Source organism: Salvelinus alpinus, chromosome 35 (genome assembly GCF_045679555.1).
Source record: "Salvelinus alpinus chromosome 35, SLU_Salpinus.1, whole genome shotgun sequence".
Taxonomy (NCBI): domain Eukaryota; kingdom Metazoa; phylum Chordata; class Actinopteri; order Salmoniformes; family Salmonidae; genus Salvelinus; species Salvelinus alpinus.
The window spans coordinates 24710195-24734448 of record NC_092120.1 but is presented as its reverse complement, the minus strand read 5'-3'; the positions used below and the strand labels follow the sequence as shown (position 1 = coordinate 24734448).

The 24254-nt window shown below is 44.1% G+C and overlaps 1 protein-coding gene across 2 annotated transcripts; it reads right to left on the bottom strand.

Annotated features, from left to right (window-relative positions):
• Positions 1 to 1350: 1350 nt before the first annotated feature.
• On the bottom strand, positions 1351 to 17066 carry serinc2l (serine incorporator 2, like). Of its 2 annotated transcripts, none has more exons than XM_071383409.1 (10): positions 16932 to 17066; positions 13506 to 13667; positions 9129 to 9316; positions 8466 to 8545; positions 5101 to 5238; positions 4533 to 4702; positions 3760 to 3850; positions 3122 to 3272; positions 2544 to 2756; positions 1351 to 2207 (listed from the first exon to the last, which is right to left on the bottom strand). In XM_071383409.1, exons 1-10 carry the CDS (start codon positions 16968 to 16970, stop codon positions 2069 to 2071), a joined length of 1371 nt encoding a protein of 456 aa, XP_071239510.1. In that variant the 5' UTR covers positions 16971 to 17066; the 3' UTR covers positions 1351 to 2068. The 2 variants fall into 2 exon arrangements, with proteins under 2 accessions (XP_071239510.1, XP_071239511.1); XM_071383410.1 differs by having other exon boundaries at positions 9129 to 9183; positions 16932 to 17048.
• Positions 17067 to 24254: the final 7188 nt, after the last annotated feature.

Below are 24254 nucleotides of genomic sequence, written 5' to 3'. Positions count from 1 at the left end.
TCAATAGACCACCAATTTAAACATTTCACATCTCTTAAGTACACCAATCTTTTCACCACGAGTGAAACATATTGATCTTATTTCATTCACATTGGGAAACTTCATATCCATTAACAGGTAAATAATCTGACATGAAATTATGAAATGTGCAACAACTCATAATTATCATATTTGAAAGCAATATCCATTGAATTATAACCATTTAAAATATCATCAAACACCAACATATCGTTCTTGAAATGCATTGTTATAGAGCTGTACACTAATGACTGATTAATTAACTGACTCAGTAACATCGTGGCAACATATGGCATTTCTCAGAGCAGAAGTGAAAGGTTCAGAATCCCACTTCCTCACCTAAACCCCTGTAGACTTCAAGGGACAGTTTTCCAGCCACAGATTAAGCCTGGGACTAAAAACCATGGTCAATGGAAAATCTCAATTGAAATATCGTCTTAGTCCAGGACTACGCTTTAAGCATCAGCTGTCAGAGGAGCTCACAGATCACTGCACCTGTACATAGCCCATCTGTAAACTGCTCATCTATCTACCTCATCCTGTATTTATTTATCTTGCTCCTTTGCACCCCAGTATCTCTACTTGCACATTCATCTTCTGCACATCTACCATTCCAGTGTTTAATTGCTATATTGTAATTACTTCGCCACCATGGCCTATGTATTACCTTAACTCCCTTATCTTACCTCAGACTTTTTTGTTTTCTTTTTTCCTACTGTATTATTGACTGTATGTTTTGCTTATTCCATGTGTTGTTGTATGTGTCGAATTGCTATGCTTTATCTTGGCCAGGTCGCAAATGCAAATGAGACCTTGTTCTCAACTAGCCTCCCTGGTTAAATAAAGGTGAAATAAAATAATCTGTGTCCGAGAAACTGCTCCCAAGAGATTGACACTATCGGATCAGAATATGTCACCTCACTGCAGATACAAGCATGTACTAGCACTGACCCATGACTATAGAAGACCCAGAAACAGGGCTATAGATAGAGCAGAAACACAGATATCTTTAGGGACAGGGCATGGTGTAGCACCAGAGTTAAATGGGCTAAGGTTGGTGTTGAGAGCACTGTAGTACCATTTTCACACTCCTGAGCCAAACTGAGCCAAACCAAGTCTGAGCTGTACTGCCCTGAATATGCATCCACCATAGTTTCTGGAACCGTGCTGGCAAGGATCATGTGAAAAGAAAATATCTGAACCAGTACGGTTCAGGTCGGCCCTACGTGAATCAAGCATAGTTGGGGTAGAGAGCTAAGCCTTAGGGTGGGGTAGGTAGGAGGTATTACAACTGACCTCCAGGGTTCAGAAATATGTAGTTAGAGCAGGGGGTAGGTTGATACTTCACAGTCCAGTGAGCTTTAATCAGGATGTGTACATATTACATCATTTCAGTAAGAGGGCTCAGACTCTGAGAACCCCCTCGAGGGTGTGCCCCCTTGGTTTATCTCCCTCAAACACCATCTCTCTAGGGCTCTGGAGAGGGTCACTCTTAAAGCTCCAGAACTGCGGGAGCTCAGCCAATGAGGGGGAATCCCCAACCTGCTGCTTTGGCAGCAGCTAATGGGGATCCATAATAAATACAAATACAATCAACTGGAACCAGGCCTACTTTAACAAGGGAATCCCAACTAATATATTATTGTAAAAGTGAGGTAATAAGCACCTGTTATCAAGTCTTTGCTATAGTTCACTAATGTGCATTCTGGGACAAACCGATGCTCATCTCAGAAGATTGTGTTAAGGTAGACAGAGTTAAGTGCAGTTTTGCATATAGGCAAATAAAATAATTGAATGGCTAAATCAATAAAACATTCTCAGTATGGATATTAAAAGCCCCTTAAAAGCATCCAATAATATCTAACAATGTAGTGATAACCATACCCCATGCAGCCAAGGTAGATAATTAATAACATGTAAAATAAATCAAAACAAAAGATTAAACACACCAACAGAGACCAATGCAAAAATGCTGACTTGTATTTTAAAGAATTATAATAAACTTCCACACAACATCTTACACGCCCATGGTGACCCTATGGGGGGCTGTTCAGCTGAAGTCTCGGTCGGGAAACATGAGAGGGGCGAGCAGGGTCCAGAGGTAGAGGCCCAGGCCCAGCCAACTAGAGCTGATTTTCACCCACACAGCTGGCATACTGCTCTGTATGGCCTGGGTGGTGGTGTCAGGCCTGAGGAATGAAGGGAGAAGGTGTCAGTTTAAAGAGTGGATCTTGATAGTATTTCTATCCTTGTCTCACCCCCTTAATTTAGACTGATCTGAAAACACAGAACAGGTCAGAGCAATATGGTGGATTAACGCTGCCTATTAGTGACTTGCTTTCGCAAAGCTTTCACACAAAGGCTATTGAGGTTCACCCAAAGAGATATCCCTCCTGATCCCATGGCTTTCAAACTGACAAGGAATACATACACAACATACCCAATATCACACCTAGAAATATTGTAAAATGTTCTAACATTTCTATAGAGCTGTGGCTCTGATGGTCAGCTGTTGCTCTACTTACTGGTACCAGTTGGTGAGTGTCATCATGATGTAGAGGGAGGCCAGGCAGAGGTGGAAGTGGAAGAAGGAGTAGCTGTAGGTGACCCCCTCCTCCTCCTCATTATCCACGGCACGTCGCACACCGTCCTCCCCTACCTCGCCCTCTCCTCCATAACCCCCGCCCTCCTCGGTCTGCATCAGCTTGTTCACCTGGGTGTTGCTGGACGAACGGATACTGGGGGAGGGAGTCAAATCAAGCTTTATTTATACAGCACATTTCAGACATGGAATGCAACACAATGTGCTTCACAGGAAAAAAATAAGAAAATAAAAACAGAACTATTTACTACACAACAAACATAAGAGGATAAAAAACAAAAGCATAACAATAACAACTGACTAAAAAGCACCCTAAGGTAAAGCAAAGCTAAAAAGGTGTGGTCGGAAAGGAAAGAGAATGGAAAAAGTGAACGAGACAGACAGAGCAAGGAAGAAAGAAGAGAGAAGGGGAGAGAGCATGGGAGATCTATTAAGATCATAGCATAACGGACAATTCAATAAGCAGCCATGATATGGATTCAAATTGGAGTAGCTAGCTACCTGGCATAGAGAGTGCAGAAGAGGAAGATGACCAAACCCACAATGCTCTGGGCGTCCCACCACTGCACCTGTCCTGGGGCACTGGTGGGTGTGGGCTCACTGGAGCTGACATTTGACACCAGACTCAGCAGGCTGGGGTTACACTTACGGTCTGAGAAAGACAGACACAGCAAATCAGCCATAGAATGCAGGATAGTTATAGGGAAGAAAAAAAAACACATAAAGTGACCTGCAGTCTTGAGGAAGGCAACAGCCAGGGCTCTAAACCAACTATCACAACATATATGCCAAGTGTCTCTTAAATACAACACTTGAGTGCAGGCTCTTGCAGAGACACCCCAACACCTGTCTGAGCTTATCCACGGACCGACTACAAGCACAAGCACGGGCCATAAGTAGGACCAGGAGTTTTTCCTGACCATGTGACTTAACAAGAAAACAACTCCAGGCCCTAGTAAATGTAACGAGTTGGGGAAGGTGACGTGAACTACCAAAGTCTGCCAAACTCACCAGTAGGAAACACTCATAGTGCTGCAGTGGTTTGGAAAGCAAAGAAACAAACTGGAGGGAGAAAGTCAAAATGACAACAATGGCAGAAACTCTGTTGAAACTGGAATGGGAAAGAGGCTGAGACTCACTTGGGTTGTTGGTCATGGCGGACCAGGTGACATACATGGTGTAGAGGGAGATGAGAGAGGCCTGGAGCAAACCAGACTGGGGCTGGGCTTCCTGTGACACACAAGAACATAGGCACTGGTAAACACATGTATGCAGTGAAACAAATTCATCATCCTGCAATGCATACAATTGTCAACACCGTTATCAAATCTCTGAAGTTGGAGACTTTTATCTCCCTCAACAACTTTAAAAATCTGCTATCCGAGCAGCTAACCGATCGCTGCAGCTGTACATAGTCCATCTGTAAACTACCCACCCAATTTACCTACCTCACCCCCCATACTGCTTTTATTTATTTACTTTTCTGCTCTTTTGCACACCAGTATCTCTTCTTGCACATGATCATCTGATGATTTATCACTCCATTGTTAATCTGCTAAATTGTAATTATTCGATTTATTGCCTACCTCATGCCTTTTGCACACATTGTATATAGATTCTCTTTTTTTTCCTACCATGTTATTGACTTGTTTATTGTTTACTCCATGTGTAACTCTGTGTTGTCTGTTCACACTGCTATGCTTTATCTTGGCCAGGTCGCAGTTGCAAATGAGAACTTGTTCTCAACTAGCCTACCTGGTTAAATAAAGGTGAAAAAAAAATAATAATAATAATCAACGAAAACGGACTAATAAAAGCATTCCCTTACCAAACATTGTACAAATTATTACTGATGTAATTGCTAAAACTGCCCTCCTTCTCAAATGAAGGAACAATGAAACCGCCACAATACCTGTACTTTGGGCAGGACGGAGACGATGGAGATGATGACGCTGAAGATGAGGTTGAGGCTGATGAAGACCTTGTGCTCGGTGCAGTCATTAGGCTGGGTGTAGTAGATGTAGAACAGCACCACTGAGGTGAAGGCCAGTGCGTAGTGGAGGAAGGTGAACGACAATAAGCCTGAGGGAGAGGGGCAACATGGAGAGGGTCGGTAAAAACAGCCATGTATGACGAACACCCCCATACTCTTCAGATATGCATATACTCGTTCTATGTTCTTCTAGAGCAGCGGGGTTCTTCAATCGTGGTCCTGGAGAGCCACAAGGTGTGCAGGCTTTTGTTCCAGTCCATTACTACTAACACCACATTCAACGTATCAAGGGTTGATGATTGGTTGATTGGTTAGTTAAATCAGGTATTAGTATATGGCTGGAACAAATGTATGCACACCCTGAGGGTCTCCAGGAGCAGGGTTGAAGAACCCTGCTGCCCTAGAAGAATAAACACAGTCATGGTAGTATAACTTCTTGAGCAGCGTTAAGGTACTATGTCCTCTGGAGAAAGTACTGTAACTGTACCTGCAAACCAGCACTTTGAGTTGCCCTCCTCGGCGTTCCCCACCCATATCTTGTTCCAAGAGTGTGCAAAGTCGATGAGAAGGATAAGCTGGATGACGATGAAGATGAAGGAGCCAACCACGCCAAAGTAAAACCATACTGCCGGAGGAGAAAAGAGGCAGATCAATAAACAAATAAATACAACCAACTTCCTAGAACCCATAGCATGTTGATTGACATCAAGGTTTAACTAACACTACGGTATTGTGAGGGGATGAAATGTGAGTTTTCCATTGTTTATAAAAGTATACACCACATGACCAAAAGTAGATGGACACCTGGTCGTCAAACATCTCATTCCAAAATTATGGGCATTGATAAGGAGATGGTCCCCCTTTGCTGCTATAACAGCCTCCACTCTTCTGGGAAGGCTCTCTACTAAACTCAGCAAAAAAAAGAAACGTCCTCTCACTGTCAACTGCGTTTATTTTCAGCAAACTTAACATGTGTAAATATTTGTATGAACATAACAAGATTCAACAACTGAGACATCAACTGAACAAGTTCCACAGACACGTGACTAACAGAAATGGAATAATGTGTCCCTGAACAAAAGGGGGGTCAAAATCAAAAGTAACAGTCAGTATCTGGTGTGGCCACCAGCTGCATTACGTACTGCAGTGCATCTCCTCCTCATGGACTGCACCAGATTTGCCAGTTCTTGCTGTGAGATGTTACAACACTCTTCCACAAAGGCACGTGCAAGTTCCCGGACATTTCTGGGGGCAATGGCTCTAGCCCTCACCCTCCGATCAAACAGGTCCCAGAAGTGCTCAATGGGATTGAGATCTGGGCTCTTCGGTGGGCATGGCAGAACACTGACATTCCTGTCTTGCAGAAAATCACACACGGAACAAGCAGTATGGCTGGTGGCATTGTCATGATGGAGGGTGATGTCAGGATGAGCCTTCAGGAAGGTTACCACATAAGGGAGGAGGATGTCTTCCCTGTAACGCACAACATTGAGATTGTCTGCAATGACAACAAGCTCAGTCCGATGATGTTGTGACACACCGCCACAGACCATGACGGAACCTCCACCTCCAAATCGATCACGCTCCAGAGTACAGGCCTCGGTGTAATGCTCATTCCTTCGACGATAAACGCAAATCCAACCATCACCCCTAGTGAGACAAAACCGCGACTCGTCAGTGAAGAGCACTTTTTGCCAGTCCTGTCCAGTCCAGCGACGGTGGGTTTGTGCCCATAGGCGACGTTGTTGCCGGTGATGTCTGGTGAGGATCTGGTGTAGCCACCAGCTGCATTACGTACTGCAGTGCATCTCCTCCTCATGGACTGCACCAATATTTACAACAGGCCTACACGCCCTCAGTCCAGCCTCTCTCAGCCTATTGCGGACAGCCTGAGCACTGATGGAGGGATTGTGCGTTCCTGGTGTAACTCGGGCAGTTGTTGTTGCCATCCTGTACCTGTCCCACAGGTGTGATGTTCGGATGTACCGATCCTGTGCAGGTGTTGTTACACGTGATCTTCCACTGCGAGGACGATCAGCTGTCCGTCCTGTCTCCCTGTAGCGCTGTCTTAGGCGTCTCACAGTACGGACATTGCAATTTATTGCCCTGGCCACATCTGAAGTCCTCATGCCTCCTTGCAGCATGCCTAAGGCACGTTCACGCAGATGGGCAGGGACCCTGGGCATCTTTCTTTTGGTGTTTTTCAGAGTCAGTAGAAAGGGCTCTTTAGTGTCCTAAGTTTTCATAACTGACCTTAATTGCCTACCGTCTGTAAGCTGTTAGTGTCTTAACGACTGTTCCACAGGTGCATGTTCATTAATTGTTTATAGTTCATTGAACAAGCATGGGAAACAGTATTTAAACCCTTTACAATGGAGATCTGTGAAGGATTTTCCCGAATTATCTTTGAAAGACAGGGTCCTGAAAGAGGGACGTTTCTTTTTTTGCTGAGTTTTGATGTTGAAACATTGTTGCGGGGACTTGCTTCCATTCAGCCACAAGAGCTTTAGTGAGGTCGGGCACTGATGTTAGGCGATTAGGACTGGCTCGCAGTCGGCGTTCCAATTCCTCCCAAAGTGTTTCTGTATGAACCTTGCTTTGTGCACTGAGGCATTGACATGTTAAAACAGGAAAGGGCCTTCCCCAAACTGTTGCCACTAAGTTGAAGGCACAGAATCATCTAGAATGTCATTGTATACAATAGCGTTAAGATTTTCCTTCACTGGAACTAAGGGTCCCAGCCCGAACGATGAAAAACAGTCCCAGACCATTATTTCTCCTCCACCAAACTTTACAGTTGGCACTACGCACTGGGGAAGGTAGCGTTCTCCTGGCATCCTCCAAACACAGATTTGTCCGTCGGACTGCCAGATGGTGAAGCTTGATTCATCACCCCTCTGTTCCAGAGTCCAATGGCGGCAAGCTTTACACCACTGCAGACCATTTTTTTTTTAAATCACGTCAGCACTCGGTGGTCCCGTTCTGTGAGCGTGTGTGGCGTACTACTTCGCAGCTGAGCCGTTGTTGCACCTAGACGTTTCCACTTCACAGTAACACTTATAGTTGACCGGGGCAGCTCTAAGCAGTGCAGAAATTTGACAAACTGACTTGTTGGAAAGGTGGCATGTTGAAAGTCACTGATCTCTTCAGTAAGGCCATTCTACCGCTAATGTTTGTCTATGGAGATTGCATGGCAGTGTACTTGCTTTTATACACCTTTCAGCAATGGGTGTGGCTGAAATAGCCTAATCCACTAATTTGAAGGGGTGTCCACATACTTTTGTATATATAGCGTATAACAGTGTGATTATTATGCTTTGCCTAAAGGTTCACTTCTGGCATATTCAGAGTAAAATTACTTTCCCTCTCCTACTTCCTTTATCAAATATCGTGTGGCTATTTTCGAATCCATTATAATTTTCAGCTTGGTAATAAATAGGATAAATAAGTGAGGGATGTCCTATTTTAGTTTATATAAACACAGTGCAGACTATATAAAAAAGGAATTGCTTTCTTTCTTGCAGTAAACAATGTCCTTGTTCAACAGAATTAAATTGGCTTCTACATTCTTTGATTACTTCCCAGTAATTGGCTATAAGATTAAAATCAGGTTTGGTGAGCCCTCAAAGGCATTTTTTATTTATTTGTCTGATTGTGTTTGTTCACAAGAGCATACTTTACATATAATAACTCAATCACTATATGTTGAGGATCTTTCAGAGGGAAAATGTTTTTCACCGATGCACTGTACCTTGAACATGATAATGTTCCTGCTTTGCTAGTCGTTTGCCAATGATTAAGCCAGTACTGTCAGATGTCACTTGACAGTCATTTAAAGTTTAATCAAAGTACCAGTATGGAAGGTTCCATCCGGGATGAAGAAGGCTCCCACGGTGATGCCGACCAGGATCAGAAACTTAAAGAACCAGAAACTGGGGATGAAACACAGGTTTCACAAAAAGAAACATAGTACGTCAAAAAAACGGAGTATTTTCATGAGTCTTCTCTAAGAAGCCAGTAAACTTCAGCCTGAAAGTTACTAAAAGGACCTATATATGATTTGTACACAACTTATTACAGTACTAACCCAAAATGGGTTGAAATTACATATCGACCGGTTTCTGATTGTAATGAGGTCACTTCAAACCATTTTGCCTCCTGGGAACGCAAGAGGTGAAGGGCATGGTGGTAGGGCGGCAGATAGACTAGCGGTTAAAGGCGAGCCAGCAACCGGAGGGGTGCCAGTTCGAATCCCGGGTCTGGTGGGAAAAATCTGGAGGGAAGTAAGCTGGAGGGTTGCTGGTATCAAATCCTCAAAGTGCCTGCCGATGTGCCCTTAAGCAAGGCGCTTAAGCCACCACAACACCTGCTCTGCGGGCGCCCAGTGTTGCAGCCCTCCGCTCCAACCTGTATATGTGTCTTTCAGAGAGGCTGGGAAAAAGCCGAAGTCAAATTTTGGTTGGACCTTGTGTACAATTGATGAATGAAGTGATCTAAATCTTAATTGGAGCTCACCCATTCTGAATGGATGCACGCGGGTCTTTGCTGCTCTGGACGCGGACCATGATGGCTGAGAAGAGGAAGAAGAAGCAGGTCATGGCGAAGCACATGCGGTACACCGACTTGTAGCCCACAATGACATCACAGTTAAACTGGTTCTCCATGCCTGGTATGGTGCTCGCACCCTGACAGAAGCCTGGGATCTAGAGGGGGAAAGGATAAAAAGGGCATTTCAATGTCATTTTGAGTAGCGTTTCTAAAAAGACATCGTCACAGAAAGTGCTAGAACAATTTTTTGTTTTACTCATAGGAAAGGTGGACTAAGGTATTTTGTTATGAGAAATTATAGTAGCCCATCTTTTGATTATAGCTAGCTTAATTTCAGTCAACTGCTCCTGCTGAGGTCAGGTTCCATTCTACATTAGCTTCTAACTTCATCCTTCTGGCAAGCTAGTTATAGCTAGCTACCTGGCTAATAGTCAGAGCCCTTGAGCTACCTAGAAAAACTATTTCCATTTTTTCAATTGAACCTTTATTTAACATCTGACTGAAATATCAGCGACTATTTACCAGTTGTACACTCATTCTCCGAGAGTAAGGGGGCTTTTGTTTGGGGGATGTCTGTTGACACGGCATGAGTCGAGGGATGTTAAAAAATTCCCACTGTCAGCGGCGTCTCTCTGCCACTTGCCACTGTAGGCCTGGGCTGAGGTAGTTCGTTTCACCTCTCGGCCTATGTCGTGGGCGGAGTTTCCCGTTGCACAGAGTGGTGAATGAATGCACTGCTAAACAAGGCAAATCCGGGGTAGCAGGCGACCATAACGAGCAGACATGAATCATTCATGATTCCACTCGTTCGCAAAGGTAGTGATCAGAACTCAGATCAAAAAGCCTTCTGAGCATTGATCAATGCAATAATAAATGGGTAAACGATAATTAACTAAATAAAAAAGGTGAGTAAACCCTATTTCACAAATAAAAAGATGAGTAAACGGCATTTACCCTTCACTACATCCCTGGTTGGGTCTGGTAAAACCCATTCATAAACATCAATATACTGCCAGGCAGGATTACATTTAAATTTGCTCTGAATTTTAGCTATCGATGTTACATTTGGCAGCACTTCAGTCAGTTCTGTACCTGCCTGGCTGAGTGCCAGTGTGAGTGGAATGAGCAAGCTTGCAAGACCAAAATATTTCTCTAATATTTTTCATATTAACATATTTGATCGTTTTCTGTTCTCCTCTCATTTTAATTCAGGTACCTTACTAACATCAAGGCGGTGACCCGTTCCTGTAGGTTCATGCTCTACAACATTCGCAGAGTACGACCCTGCCTCACACAGGAAGCGGCGCAGGTCCTAATCCAGGCACTTGTCATCTCCCGTCTGGATTACTGCAACTCGCTGTTGGCTGGGCTCCCTGCCTGTGCAATTAAACCCCTACAACTCATCCAGAACGCCGCAGCCCGTCTGGTGTTCAACCTTCCCAAGTTCTCTCACGTCACCCCGCTCCTCCGCTCTCTCCACTGGCTTCCAGTTGAAGCTCGCATCCGCTACAAGACCATGGTGCTTGCCTACGGAGCTGTGAGGGGAACGGCACCTCCGTACCTTCAGGCTCTGATCAGGCCCTACACCCAAACAAGGGCACTGCGTTCATCCACCTCTGGCCTGCTCGCCTCCCTACCTCTGAGGAAGTACAGTTCCCGCTCAGCCCAGTCAAAACTGTTCGCTGCTCTGGCACCCCAATGGTGGAACAAACTCCCTCACGACGCCAGGTCAGCGGAGTCAATCACCACCTTCCGGAGACACCTGAAACCCCACCTCTTTAAGGAATACCTAGGATAGGATAAAGTAACCCTTCTAACCCCCCCCCCCCTTAAAAGAGTTAGATGCACTATTGTAAAGTGGTTGTTCCACTGGATATCATAAGGTGAATGCACCAATTTGTAAGTCGCTCTGGATAAGAGCGTCTGCTAAATGACTTAAATGTAAAATGTAAATGTACTTTTCAAGTACAAATTTGAGACAAGGTCAGATTTTCAAGGTATTCCAGTACTTGAATTTCAACGTGCCAAATTCATTAAGCACCTTGTGCGAACCCTGACATTTTGTGTGTCCTTTAACCAAAATATCACAGATGAGACAAAAATGTCAGGGTTCGCAGAAGGTGCTTAAAGTACTTGAATTTGGCACGCTGATATTTAAGTACTGGAATACCTTGAAAATCAGACATTTTCCTCAAATCGGTACTTGAAAAGTACTTGAATTAAAATCAGTGCCAGTTTACCGTGGTAAATCATGTTTGTGTCTGAGATTGAGTCTGACTAGTAGAAGAAGCGTTGTATTCTCTTCCCTAGCAGTTGAAACTCAAACATAGAAAAACAACCTAGCTTGTGAACAAAACAATGTATACTAAACAAAAATATAAAACGTAACATGTAAGGTGTTAGTCCCATGTTTCATGAGCTGAAATAAAAGATCCCAGAAATGTTCTACACACACAATAAGCTTATTTCTCTCTAATGTTTTGACCAAATTTGAGCCCTGTTAGTGAGCATTTCTCCTTTGCCAAGATAATCCATCCACCTGACAGGTGTGGCACATCAAGAAAATGATTAACCTCTACGGGATCGCCCCCCCCCCCAACTGCACTGTCCAATTTACAGTAGCTATTACAGTGAAAGAATACCATGCTATTGTTTGAGGAGAGTGCACAATTATGAACTTGAAAATGTATTAATAAACCAATTAGGCACATTTGGGCAGTCTTGATACAACATTTTGAACAGATATGCAATGGTTAATTGGATCAGTCTAAAACTTAAACTGCTGCCATCTAGTGGCCAAAATCTAAATTGTGCCTGGGCTGGAATAATACATTAAGGCCTTTCTCTTGCATTTCAAAGATGATGGTACAAAAAAAGCACATGTTTTTTCTTTGTATTATCTTTTACCAGATCTAATGTGTTATATTCTCCTACATTAATTTCACATTTCCACAAACATCAAAGTGTTTCCTCTCAAATGGTATCAAGAATATGCATATTGCTGCTTCAGGTCCTGACTACAGGCAGTTAGATTTGGGTATGTCATTTTATGCGAAAAAAGGGTTGGATTCTTTAACAGCATGATCATTACACAGGTGCACCTTATGCTGGGGACAAGAAAAGACCACTAAAATGTGCAGTTTTGTCACAAAACACCACAGATGTCTCATGTTGAGGGAGAGTGCAATTGGCATGCTGACTGCAAGAATGTCCACCAGAGCTGTTGCAAGATAATTTAATGTTAATTTCTCTACCATAAGTCACCTCTGTCATTTTAGAGAATTTGGCAGTACTTCCAACCGTGTAACCACGCCAGCCCAGCACCTCCATATCTGGCTTCTTCACCTGCAGGATAATCTGAGGGGGTGCTGAGGAGTATTACTCTCTGTAATAAAGCCCTTTAGTGGGGAATAACTCATTCTGAGTGGGTGAGCCTGGCTCCCAAGTGGGTGGGCCAATTCCCTCCCAGGCCCACCCATGACTACACCCTTGCCCAGTCATGTGAAATCCATAGATTAGGGCCTAATGAATTCAGCCAGGCAGTGTTGCAGCGCAAGGTGGAATAGGCTATTTAGGATTCGTGATTCTTTGACTTTGTGCGATTAATTTACAAGCTATGAAACTAAACAGTGGAAATACTTGCTACTGCAGAATTAATTTTACTATAAATGTGCTCATACTTACTATTTTTATTCACAAATGCAAGTAAAATGCTCGCACTGTTAAACCCCGACCTCTTACAGACATCTTACCCGCCAATGCCAAAATCTACCGGCATTTGGCAGGTGTAAATTTTAGATTGAAGTGTCCATTCTATAATTTATGACATTATTCTGGTCTAATTAGACAAGTTCACTTACAATAGCCTACCAAAATGTTGGAAATTATAAGCAGAAACATATCTAAATTAGGCAACAACAAAAAATCCTGCAACCCCTGTCAAAAAATCGTTACGTCATCTTGGACTGTAGCCTAAGGGCATTTTCGATATTTGCAGGATAGGGTCGGATGCGGGCCTCAGACTTTCACTTGATCACATATAGTCGGGTGGTTGCGGATGGCTTACTAGCAATTGCGGATGGATTATCACTAAAGTCCCTGGTTAGAATCCAGGCTGAATCACATCCGACCGTGATTGGAAGTCCCATAGGGCGGTGCACAATTGGACCAGTGTCGTCCGGGTTTGGCCGGGGTAGTCCGCCATTGTAAATAAGAATTTGTTCTTAACTGACTTGCCAAGTTAAATAAAAATAAATAAATAAAATGTTTTAAAATGTGTAATTGCAGGCAGGTGCGGTTGAACAAACAGCTGAACAAACAGCACCACTAACAGGAGTGTCTTACTTTTTGGAGCTGTGCCTCCATGCCAGGGAGGATCATGATGACAGACACCAGGGTCCCTAGGAGTAGAAAGAAGGAGAACACCAGCCGGGTGACGGTGGAGTTTCTGGAGGAGGGACAGCAGCCACATAGCAGACACGGAGCGGAGCCACACAGACAGGAGGCCTAGTGGAGAAAGAAGCGAGAAAGGAGAGCACACATTGAACAGTAGCCTGGTGGAGGTTCCAGAATGAATACATCTGAACAACGTTGTTAGTCACTTGTTTTATGAACAGATTGTATGCTAATGTCTTGGTGGAATCTCAGCAACAAGACACAATTACACATGGGATCATATAGCAGGATTGAAAGTCATTCTAATCCAAGAAGGCATAGCAGTCGGACGTGTGTTTGTCTTGTCCCATGTTAATTAAGTCTGTAACTAGTCTGTTTTTCATTTTTTTCGTACATATTTGGGATACGAAAAGTGATGCCCAAAATCTCACACATATTATCAAGGAACCTATCCGGGTACAACCCTAAAATCAGTAAACATGGGCACCCTCATAGATATCATCCTGACCAATTTGCTCTCCAAATACACCTCTGCTGTCTTCAACCAGGATCTCAGCAATCACTGCCTGCGTGCGTAATGGGTCCGCGGTCAAACGACCACCCCTCATCACTGTCAAACGCTTCCTAAATTCTAATTGACCTGGCCCGGGTATCCTGGAAGGATATTGACCTCATCCCTTCAGTAGAGGATGCCTGGTTGTTATTTGAAAGTGCTTTCCTCACCATCTTAAATAAGCATGCCCCATTCAAAAAAATTTTAGAACTAAGAACAGATATAGCCCCTGGTTCACTCCTGACTTGACTGCCGTTGAAAAGCACAAAAACATCCTGTGGTGTACTGCATTAGCATCGAATAGCCCCCGCGATATGCAACTTTTCATGAAAGTCAGAAACCAATATACACGGTCAGTCAGGAAAGCAAAGGCTAGCTTTTTCAAACAGAAATTTGCATCCTGTAGCACTAATTTCAAAGTTTCCCAAGTTTTGGGATACTGTAAAGTCCATGGAGAATAAGAGCACCTCCTCCGAGCTGCCCACTGCACTTGAGGCTAGGAAACACTGTCACCACCGATAAATCTACGATAATCGAGAATTTCAATAAGCATTTTTCTACGGGGGGCATTTTTATACAGGTAGGGGTAGCCATGCTTTCCACCTGGCTACCCCTACCCCAGCCAACAGCTCAGCACCACCTGCAGCAACTTGCCCAAGCCCCCCCCTCCACACTTCGCCTTTCTCCTTCACTCAAATCCAGATAGCTGATGTTCTGAAAGAGCTGCAAAATCTGGAGCCTACAAATCAGCTGGGCCAGACAATGTGGACCCTCTCTTTCTAAATTATCCGCCGCAATTGTTGCAACCCCTATTACTAGCCTGTTCAACCTCTCTTTTGTATTGTCTGAGATCCCTAAAGATTGGAAAGCTGCCGCGGTCATCCCCCTCTTCAAAAGGGGTAGACACTCTAGACCCAAACTGTTACAGACCTATATCCATCCTGCCCTTCCTTTCTAAAGTCTTTCTAAAGCCAAGTTAACAAACAGATCACAGACCATTTCGAATTCCACCGTACCTTCTCCGCTATGCAATCTGTTTTCCAAGCTGGTCATGGGTGCACCTCTGCCACGCTCAAGGTCCTAAACGATAGCATAACCGCCATCGATAAAAGACAGTACTGTGCAGCAGTCTTCATCGACCTGGCCAAGGCTTTCGACTCTACCAATCATTGCATTCTTATCGGCAGACTCAATAGCCTTGGTTTCTCAAATCACTGCCTCGCCTGGTTCACCAACTACTTCTCAGATAGAGTTCAGTGTGTCAAATCGGAGGGCCTATTGTCCAGACCTCTGGCATGTATACATCTGGCCCTTCTTTGGACACTGTGTTAACAAACCTCCAAACGAGCTTCAATGCCATACAACACTCCTTCCGTGACCTCCAACTGCTCTTAAATGCTAGTAAAACTAAATGCATGCTCTTCAACCGATCACTGCCCGCACCCGCCCTACCGACTAGCATCACTACTCTGGACAGTTCTGACTTAGAATATGTGGACAACTACAAATACCTAGGTGTCTGGCTAGACTGTAAACTCTCCTTCCAGACTCACATTAAGCATCTCCAATCCAAAATTAAATCTAGAATTGGCTTCCTATTTTGCAACAAATCCTCCTTCACTCATGCTGCCAAACATACCCTCGTAAAACTGACTATCCTACCGATCCTTGACTTCGGCGATGTCATTTACAAAATAGCTTCCAATACTCTACTCAGCAAATTGGATGTAGTCTATCACAGTGCCATCCGTTTGTCACTAAAGCCCCATATACTACTCACCACTGCAACATGTATGCTCTCATTGGCTGGCCCTCACTACATATCCATCGCCAAACCCACTGGCTCCAGGTCATCTATAAGTCTTTGCTAGGTAAAGCCCCGCCTTATCTCAGCTCACTGGTCACCATAGCAACACCCACCCATAGCAAGCGCTCCAGCAGGTATATTTCACTGGTCATCCCCAAAGCCAACACCTCATTTGGCCACCTTTCCTTCCAGTTCTCTGCTGCCAATGACTGGAACAAACTACAAAAATCACTGAAGCTGGAGACTCATATCTCCCTCACTAACTTTAAGCATCAGCTGTCAGAGCAGCTTACTGATCACTGCACCTGACACAGCCATCTGTAAACAGCCCACCCAACTACCTCATCTCCATATTGTAATTTTTTTTGCTCTTTCGCACCCCAGTGTCTCTACTTGCACATCATCATCTGTATATCTATCACTCCAGTGTTAATGCTAAATTGTAATTATTTCGCCACTATGGCCTATTTATTGCCTTACCTCACAAATCTTACTATATGTACACACTGTATATAGATTTTGTTATTGTCTGTACATTTGTTTGTCTATCCCATGTGTAACTCTGTGTTGTTTTTGTCGCACTGCTTTGCTTGATCTTGGCCAGGTCGCAGTTGTAAATGAGAACTTGTTCTCAACTGGTCTACCTGGTTAAATAAAGGTGAAATCATGTTTTTTTTCTTCAAATTAACAACATATTATGAGACAGAGAAACTATGGAGCCTATGGATCAAACTGAAGGCGAATAATCAAAACAATTACTGGGTAATGGTAACTGAAGCGAAAGACTGGTTATCTTCGTATTTATGCCAGCAAGCAAACATGTCTAGCTAGCTATAGGACCAGAATATGGGTTTACAGGAGACGTTGAATATGGCGATAAAGGAGAAGCGCCATATTCAACGTCTCCTGTAAATCCAGATTCGGCTTTCGCTAGCGATAAAACGTTCTAGCTTGCTAACCCCGATGTCTCAAACACAGAAACGGTAGCATGAAAGGATTTTGTTGTGCTACTTACACAGCTAGCAAGGGAGCACAAGGCCATGCAAGCCCCCATTTTCTAAGCGATGTCCTCTTCTTCTCTGGTATCATGGCGGTCCACAAACAAACGCTAGAAGGTGCATGTCGCCACCTACTGTACGGGTAAGGAACGAAAGAAAATCCATTGCTGGGAAAGGGGGAAAAACAATCATAATACAATACAAAGATGTAATACATCAGCAGGGGTTTCAGCCATTACATTCACCACATTAGGCTCCATGTAAACTGCATTTCCGACGCTGTATTAACGTTTAGAAACGTCAATCATTGCTTTCTAAATGGTTATCTAAACATGCTAATATGCCCCCCTTAAAAAAACATTGCAGTTTTGAAATTGCAGTAAAAGTGCAGTAACTGAAGTCCACTGTGGTATTTTTGATGCAGCAATTGCAGTATACTGCACTCTGACGGCATTTTTTGTTGTGTAAGGGCCTAATCTTTCATGTCAGCGAGAAATAAGCTTAAATAAATAGCAGTTTTGCACAGATCCATACACTGTGTGTTCTAGGTGACCCCAGTTGACGAACTACAGCTCCTCCCCAATTAACTTACACACAGGTGTCCAGAGCACACTAGATAGCTAATCAGCATAGGTGGTGGCCTATGTCTTCCATCTGTCTTCCATAAACCAGCGCTGCAACATGGAGATAATGGCAGTGTGGGAACACTAACCCTAAACCAATAAAGGTGTGTAGTAATTTACCTTTAGTTTTTTGAAAATTACTTCTCGCTGATATGAAAGATACTTTCCTTCTGTTTCCCAAAACAGTACCGCAAGCGATGCATGCTACTGTTTAGAGCAAGTGTTGGGGCTCTTAACGAAACTCCCCCAGTCAGAAGATCCTATGACAATAGGTGCTATAGTAATTAGAGTCTTTGAATGGCGTAGTCAGTACCCTGTTGGCGAGTAACATTTACCGGTGTCTCTAATCCAACTACCATGATTTCTTCAACGTCACTCCCTTCTTCCACTCTGGAAATGGATTCCAGAGGCTCCGTAAGGAGGGTGTGACAAAAGTGCGGAGCCTCTGGAGGCTTGCAGAGGCCAAATCTATACCGCAGCGCCTCCCAAATTTTGTAAAAGGTTCTACATGGTCAATCCGACAGCATTTACTGTGATGCGGGGAGCTGTCATATGCATATCCCTATAGCCATCCAGCTAATTATAAGCAGCTGGCTAAATGAAAAGACAACACCTACCTCTTCTGAGATGTTGGAGTCTGTTTCCCGGTGCTTGACATAGGAGCTCAGCTAAGATAGCATGAAGTAAAAAATCTCCATCCCGAATATCCCCATTGCCCCCCAACAAAATGTGCCTACATTTAGGCTATTGTTTATATGTGTATTTCACACTATGTTGAGGTAAAAATCGGAGCATAATGCTTGTCTGGATGTAAACCCCAATACATGCACGTGCTTCTACATCTGCATTGCTTGCTGTTTGGGGTTTTAGGCTGCGTTTCTGTACAGCACTTTGTGACATCGGCTGATGTAAAAAGGGCTTTATAAATACATTTGATTGATGTTCATGTCATCGTCATCAATCACCTGCATTACAGTAAAAAAATATAATATATGTTTTAATTTAATATTAAAACATACAATCTACTTGCAGTGAAGCCACTCAACATGTACATTATTCAGTCATCTAACAGACTCCCATCCAGAACGACCCACAGAGAAACCAGGGTCAACGCCCTGCTCAAGGGCACGTCGACAGATCACCCACAAGGTCAAAAACTGGGACCCCAAACAGCAACATATCAGACCCCTCCCCCAAGATTTTTTTTTTAACATAGTAAAATTAAATAATTAATAATAATTAAATAAACCGAAAACAACAATGCAAAAAACAAAAGACACCAAGGAAAACAAAATTCATAACAGCAAGGCCATGTATGTGTGTGCAAGTATGGCACTTATTTACATGTGTGTATGTGTGTGTGTCCGTGTATGTGCACGTGTGTTACAGTTAAAAACTACTTTGACTACCACCACTGATTTTTGTATGCTAGCTATGCTACCAGCTTATACGAATGGGAGTTAGCATTTAGCAGGCATTTTTTCTTAACCTGAAAAGGGACAACTTCTAAATTTTATGCAGCGAAAATAGCCAAATATACACTACCGGTTAAAAGTTTTAGAACACCTACTCATTCAAGAGATGTTCTTTATTTTTACTATTTTGTAGAATAATTTTACTACATTGTAGAATAATAGTGAAGACATAACTATGAAATAACAGATATGGCATCATGTAGTAACCAAAAAAGTGTTAAAACAAATCAAAATATATTTGAGATTCTTCAAATAGCCACTCTTTGCCTTGATGACAGCTTTGCACACTCTTGGCATTCTCTCAACCAGCTTCACCTGGAATGCTTCGAGCACTTGTTGGCTGCTTTTCCTTCACTCTGCGGTCCGACTCATCCCAAGCCATCAAGGCAAAGTGTGGCTATTTGAAGAATCTCAAATATAAAATATATTTTGACTTATTTAACGCTTTTTTGGTTACTACATGATTCCATATATGTTATTTCAAAGTTTTGATGTCTTCACTATTATTCTACAATGTAGAATTATTATTTTTTAAATAAGAAAAACCCTTGAATGAGTAGGTGGAAGCTGTTATAGCAGCAAAGGGGGACGGGGGGGGCAACTCCCTATTAATACCCATGATATTGGAATGAGGTGTTTGACAAGTAGGTGTCCACATACTTTTGGTCATGTAGTGTGTCACCCTCACTCCTGAAAATAAAAAAGAACAAGAGCCTTTGTTGTTTGATTGCACCTACAACTTCTTAATTCATCAAACACCGGGCCTTTTTGTGCCACCGCCAGCTACTGCACCCATTATTCCGGGTTTTGAAAACAGGAAAAAAAAATCGATGACACTGAACCTATAGAGCTACCGCTAGTGCTAGGATTTACAATGGTGCTAGTTTTGTTAAAATTGAGCCCAGAGATTTCACAGGCGTATACTGCATATGCAAAGAAATGTGGATATGATACTATGATGCATTCTTGTCAAGCTAGGTAGGATCCAACATTCAGATGTAAGATGACTTGGCCTTGTAAAAGCTTGGAGTGGAGTAGAGAACTGCCCCTGCCAAAACAAGTGGTAATTCAATAACGCAATGGTATGCTGTTGTCTACTGTAGGGAATATTGGTCCATTTGACTATTTATCAATATTTAGAGCACTGATGCACAATCTTATCCATCAGGGGCTGTATGGATCAAGTGTCAGAGTAGGAGTGCTGCTCTAGAATCAGTTGAGCCTTTTAGATCATAATGAATAGTGGATTTGTATTTATTATGGAGCACCATTAAATGATGCAAAGGCAGTAGTTACTCTTCCTGGAGTCCAGCAAAAGGCAGTTATGTAATGTTTTAAAATTGTACATTTCACAACACTTTAAGTGTACCCTCAAGCCACTAATCTACAACACAAAATCCATGTGTACGCGTGTGTATAGTACTAAACCCATTTCTTCCTTGATAGGTTCTAGGATCTCGGCCCCGACAGGTAAGTAAGTACAAAATTGCAATGTTTATTTTAAATACAAAATGACAATAAAAGATCCTTTAGCATACAGTAGTACTCAAGTGTAGTGAAAGTAGTCCAATCTAGGGTACTCTGTCCAGGAGTTTGAGACCGAATCGGCCGGAGAGTGGGAACGGTAGAAACTCAGTCCAGTCAGTTGGGAGCAGATAGAGAATAGTTCAGTTGGTAGATTCCAGTCCGGCTTTTACTCCAGCCACATGCTTCCTCAAGCCCTAATGGCCGGGAGATACTGAAATCTAACAAGCGGAGTCAACCTTGAATGACTTTTCTTGGAAATCTGTTCACTAATCACAAAAAATGTTATTTGGCATGCATGATGTGCTCGAGAGCCCTTGTTTGTTTTTTTATATATTTTTTTATTATGCATGACAAGAGTGTGCAAAGCTGTCATCAAGGCAAAGGGTGTCTACTTTAAAGTATCTCAAATATAAAATATCTTTAGATTTGTTTAACACTTTTTTGGATACTACATGATACCATATGTGTTATTTCATAGTTGTGATGTCTTCACTATTATTCTATAATGTAGAAAATACAAAAAATGACGAAAATCCATGAATGAGCAGGTGTGTCCAAACTTTTGACTGGTACTGTATATAATATAATTTACCTCCTGTCGTGAATTTACTCTCATTAATCTGATAACTGTTATTTATCGAATCAACTAACTATGTTTAATTGTTAACCGATTAAATGAATCATGTAACAATTAACTCATTAGGTATTTGGGGACTCACGAGAGCGGTTGTTTAAAGACTTACCATCCCCCGAATTAAACTCTAAAGGTCTTTACCTATTACATTCATAAAGCAGTCAAAGTATTAAACCCTCTTATCATATCATCATTCTGAACATTCGTAACCTGTCACGCCCTGACCATAGAGATCCTTTTATTCTCTATGTTGGTTAGGTCGGGGTGTGACTAGGGTGGGTTATCTAGGTTGTTATTTGTCTATGTTGGCCTGGTATGGTTCCCAATCAGAGGCAGCTGTTTATCATTGTCTCTGATTGGGGATCATATTTAGGCAGCCTTTTGCCACTGGGTTTTTGTGGGATCTTGTTTGTGTGTAGTTGCCAGTGTGCACTGCATTTGACTTCACGTTTCGTTTTGTTCTGTATTGTTTTGGTGAGTTTCTTTAATTAAACATGTGGAACTCTACGCACGCTGTGCCTTGTTCCGTTAATTCTACAAATGACCGTGACAGAAGATCCCAGCACTCACGTACCAAGCAGCGTGCACAGGAGGAGAGGGTATCCTGGGCCTGGGAGGATATCCAGGAGGTAAAGACATCTTGGACTTGAGAGGAGATAATGGCAGGAGACGAAAGCCTTCCATGGAAGCAGACGCAAGCGGTGAAGGAAGGACAGCGACAACGCCGGGGTTCGCGGCCACGACGCAAGCCCAAGAAGCAGCCTCAAAAATATTTTGGGGGGGGAGGGGGCACATGGGGTGGTCGGCGAAGTTGAGGTGTGAGTCAGAGACCGTCGAGGAGTTATTGGACAAATTGGAGGAGAGTGAACGGAGGGGAGAGTTAGAGAACTTCGAGGAATTGTTGGACAAATTGGAGGAGAGTGAAGCGAGAGAGCTATTGGTTTGGCGTAGTATGCACGGCATTCGCCCTGAGGAGCGTGTTAGCCGTCCGATGCCACCTCTGCCAGCTCCCCATACTCGTCCTGAGGAGCGTGTCATTTGTCCGGTACCATGTGGGTCGGATCTACGCACCAGGTCTCCAGTGCGCTTCCACAGCCCAGTATGTCCTGTGCTAGCTCCCCGCACTCACCGTGCGGAGTGTGTCATTGTTCCGGCACCATCTGTGCCAGCTCTACGCACCAGGTCTCCAGTGCGCCTCCACAGCCCAGTGCGTCCTGTGCCTGCTCCTCGCACTCTCCCTCAAGTGCGCCTTCCCAGTCAGGTACGTCCTGTGCCTGCTCCTCGCACGCTCCCTCAAGTGCGCCTTCCCAGTCAGGTACATCCTGTGCCTGCTCCTCGCACTCTCCCTCAAGTGCGTGACTCCAGTCCGGTGCCACCAATGCCGGCCTCACGCATCAGGTCTCCAGTGCGCCTCCCCAGTCCAGAGCTTCAGGTGACGGTCCCCAGTCCAGAGCTTCAGGTGACGGTCCCCAGTCCAGAGCTTCCGGCGACGAGTCCACAGTCCGGAACCTCCTGTGACGGTCCACAGTCCAGAACCTCCAGCTCCATGGCAGGAGCCTTCCTCTGTGCCGATGTCCAGTCAAGGCACGGCGTCCAGTCCCACGCCAAGGCGGGAGCCTCCAGCGAGGGTTCCTAGTCCAGAGCCCCCGGCGAGGGTTCCCGGTCCGGAGCCTCCTGCGAGGGTTCCCGGTCAGGAGCCTCCTGCGAGGGTTCCCGGTCAGGAGCTTCCTGCGAGGGTTCCCGGTCAGGAGCCTCCTGCGAGGGTTCCCGGTCAGGAGCCTCCAATGATGATCCACGGTCCCCGGAGTCCCCGGCGACGATCCACGGTCCGGAGTCCCCGGCGACGATCCACGGTCCGGTCCCTCCGGCGACGACCCACGGTCCGGTTCCTCCGGCGACGATCCACGGTCCGGAGCTTCCGGCGATGATCCACGGTCCGGAGCTTCCGGCGATGATCCCCGCACCAGAACCGCCACCGAAGCTGACGTATCCGCGAGCGGAGTGGGTACTTCGCCCCGCACCGGAGCCGCCCCCGACGTTAGATGCCCACCCGGACCCTCCCCTAATGAGTCAGGTTCTGCGGCCGGAGTCCGCACCTTTGGGGAGGATACTGTCACGCCCTGACCATAGAGATCCTTTTATTCTCTATGTTGGTTAGGTCGGGGTGTGACTAGGGTGGGTTATCTAGGTTATTATTTGTCTATGTTGGCCTGGTATGGTTCCCAATCAAAGGCAGCTGTTTATCATTGTCTCTGATTGGGGATCATATTTAGGCAGCCTTTTTACACTGGGTTTTTGTGGGATCTTGTTTGTGTGTAGTTGCCAGTGTGCACTGCATTTGACTTCACGTTTCGTTTTTGTTCTGTATTGTTTTGGTGAGTTTCTTTAATTAAATATGTGGAACTCTATGCACGCTGCGCCTTGGTCCGTTAATTCTACAAACGACCGTGACATAACCTCATGCATCTGCCAAAACTCCAGCCCTACTTATGATTCAGTACTACACATATTGGTTTCATTATTTATTTACTAGCTAACTAAATAATAACACAGAATAAACATACACACTTAATACATGAGAAAAATGTCCCTAGAGGACTGACAACATATGGCGGCATGAAAATTAAGAGAGGGAGAGAGAAAGAGGGACACTTATCGTTGATACATTTTAGAACTATTCTCACAGTAAATTTACTTTGCACATGAACCGCTGCCCGTTTGAAGTAAGAAATCATGAATGTATTGAACGTTACGTGTGAATGCCTTCGTTCGCCGTATATCTCCGCTGTATATCTCTGTCGGAACCAGCCTTCTTAAGAAGGTTGTTTGCCTTTCAGCTGCAGGCTTGTATGGCTCTGATTGTCTGAAAGGGGTCTCCCCTTTCCTGTCTTCTTACTGTTATTCACTCTGGAAGATGCTCCTTGGAAGTAGTTAGCCAGCAGTAGACGGTTCCCATTGGTGATGAGAGTAACGTACTACGGTGATTTGATTACAGTAGGATGATTTGAAGAGTTTGCTTTTCTAGATATTTGACTTAGGACAGCTAATCAGCCGTACCAGTGATTGTCAGAGAGGGGAGTT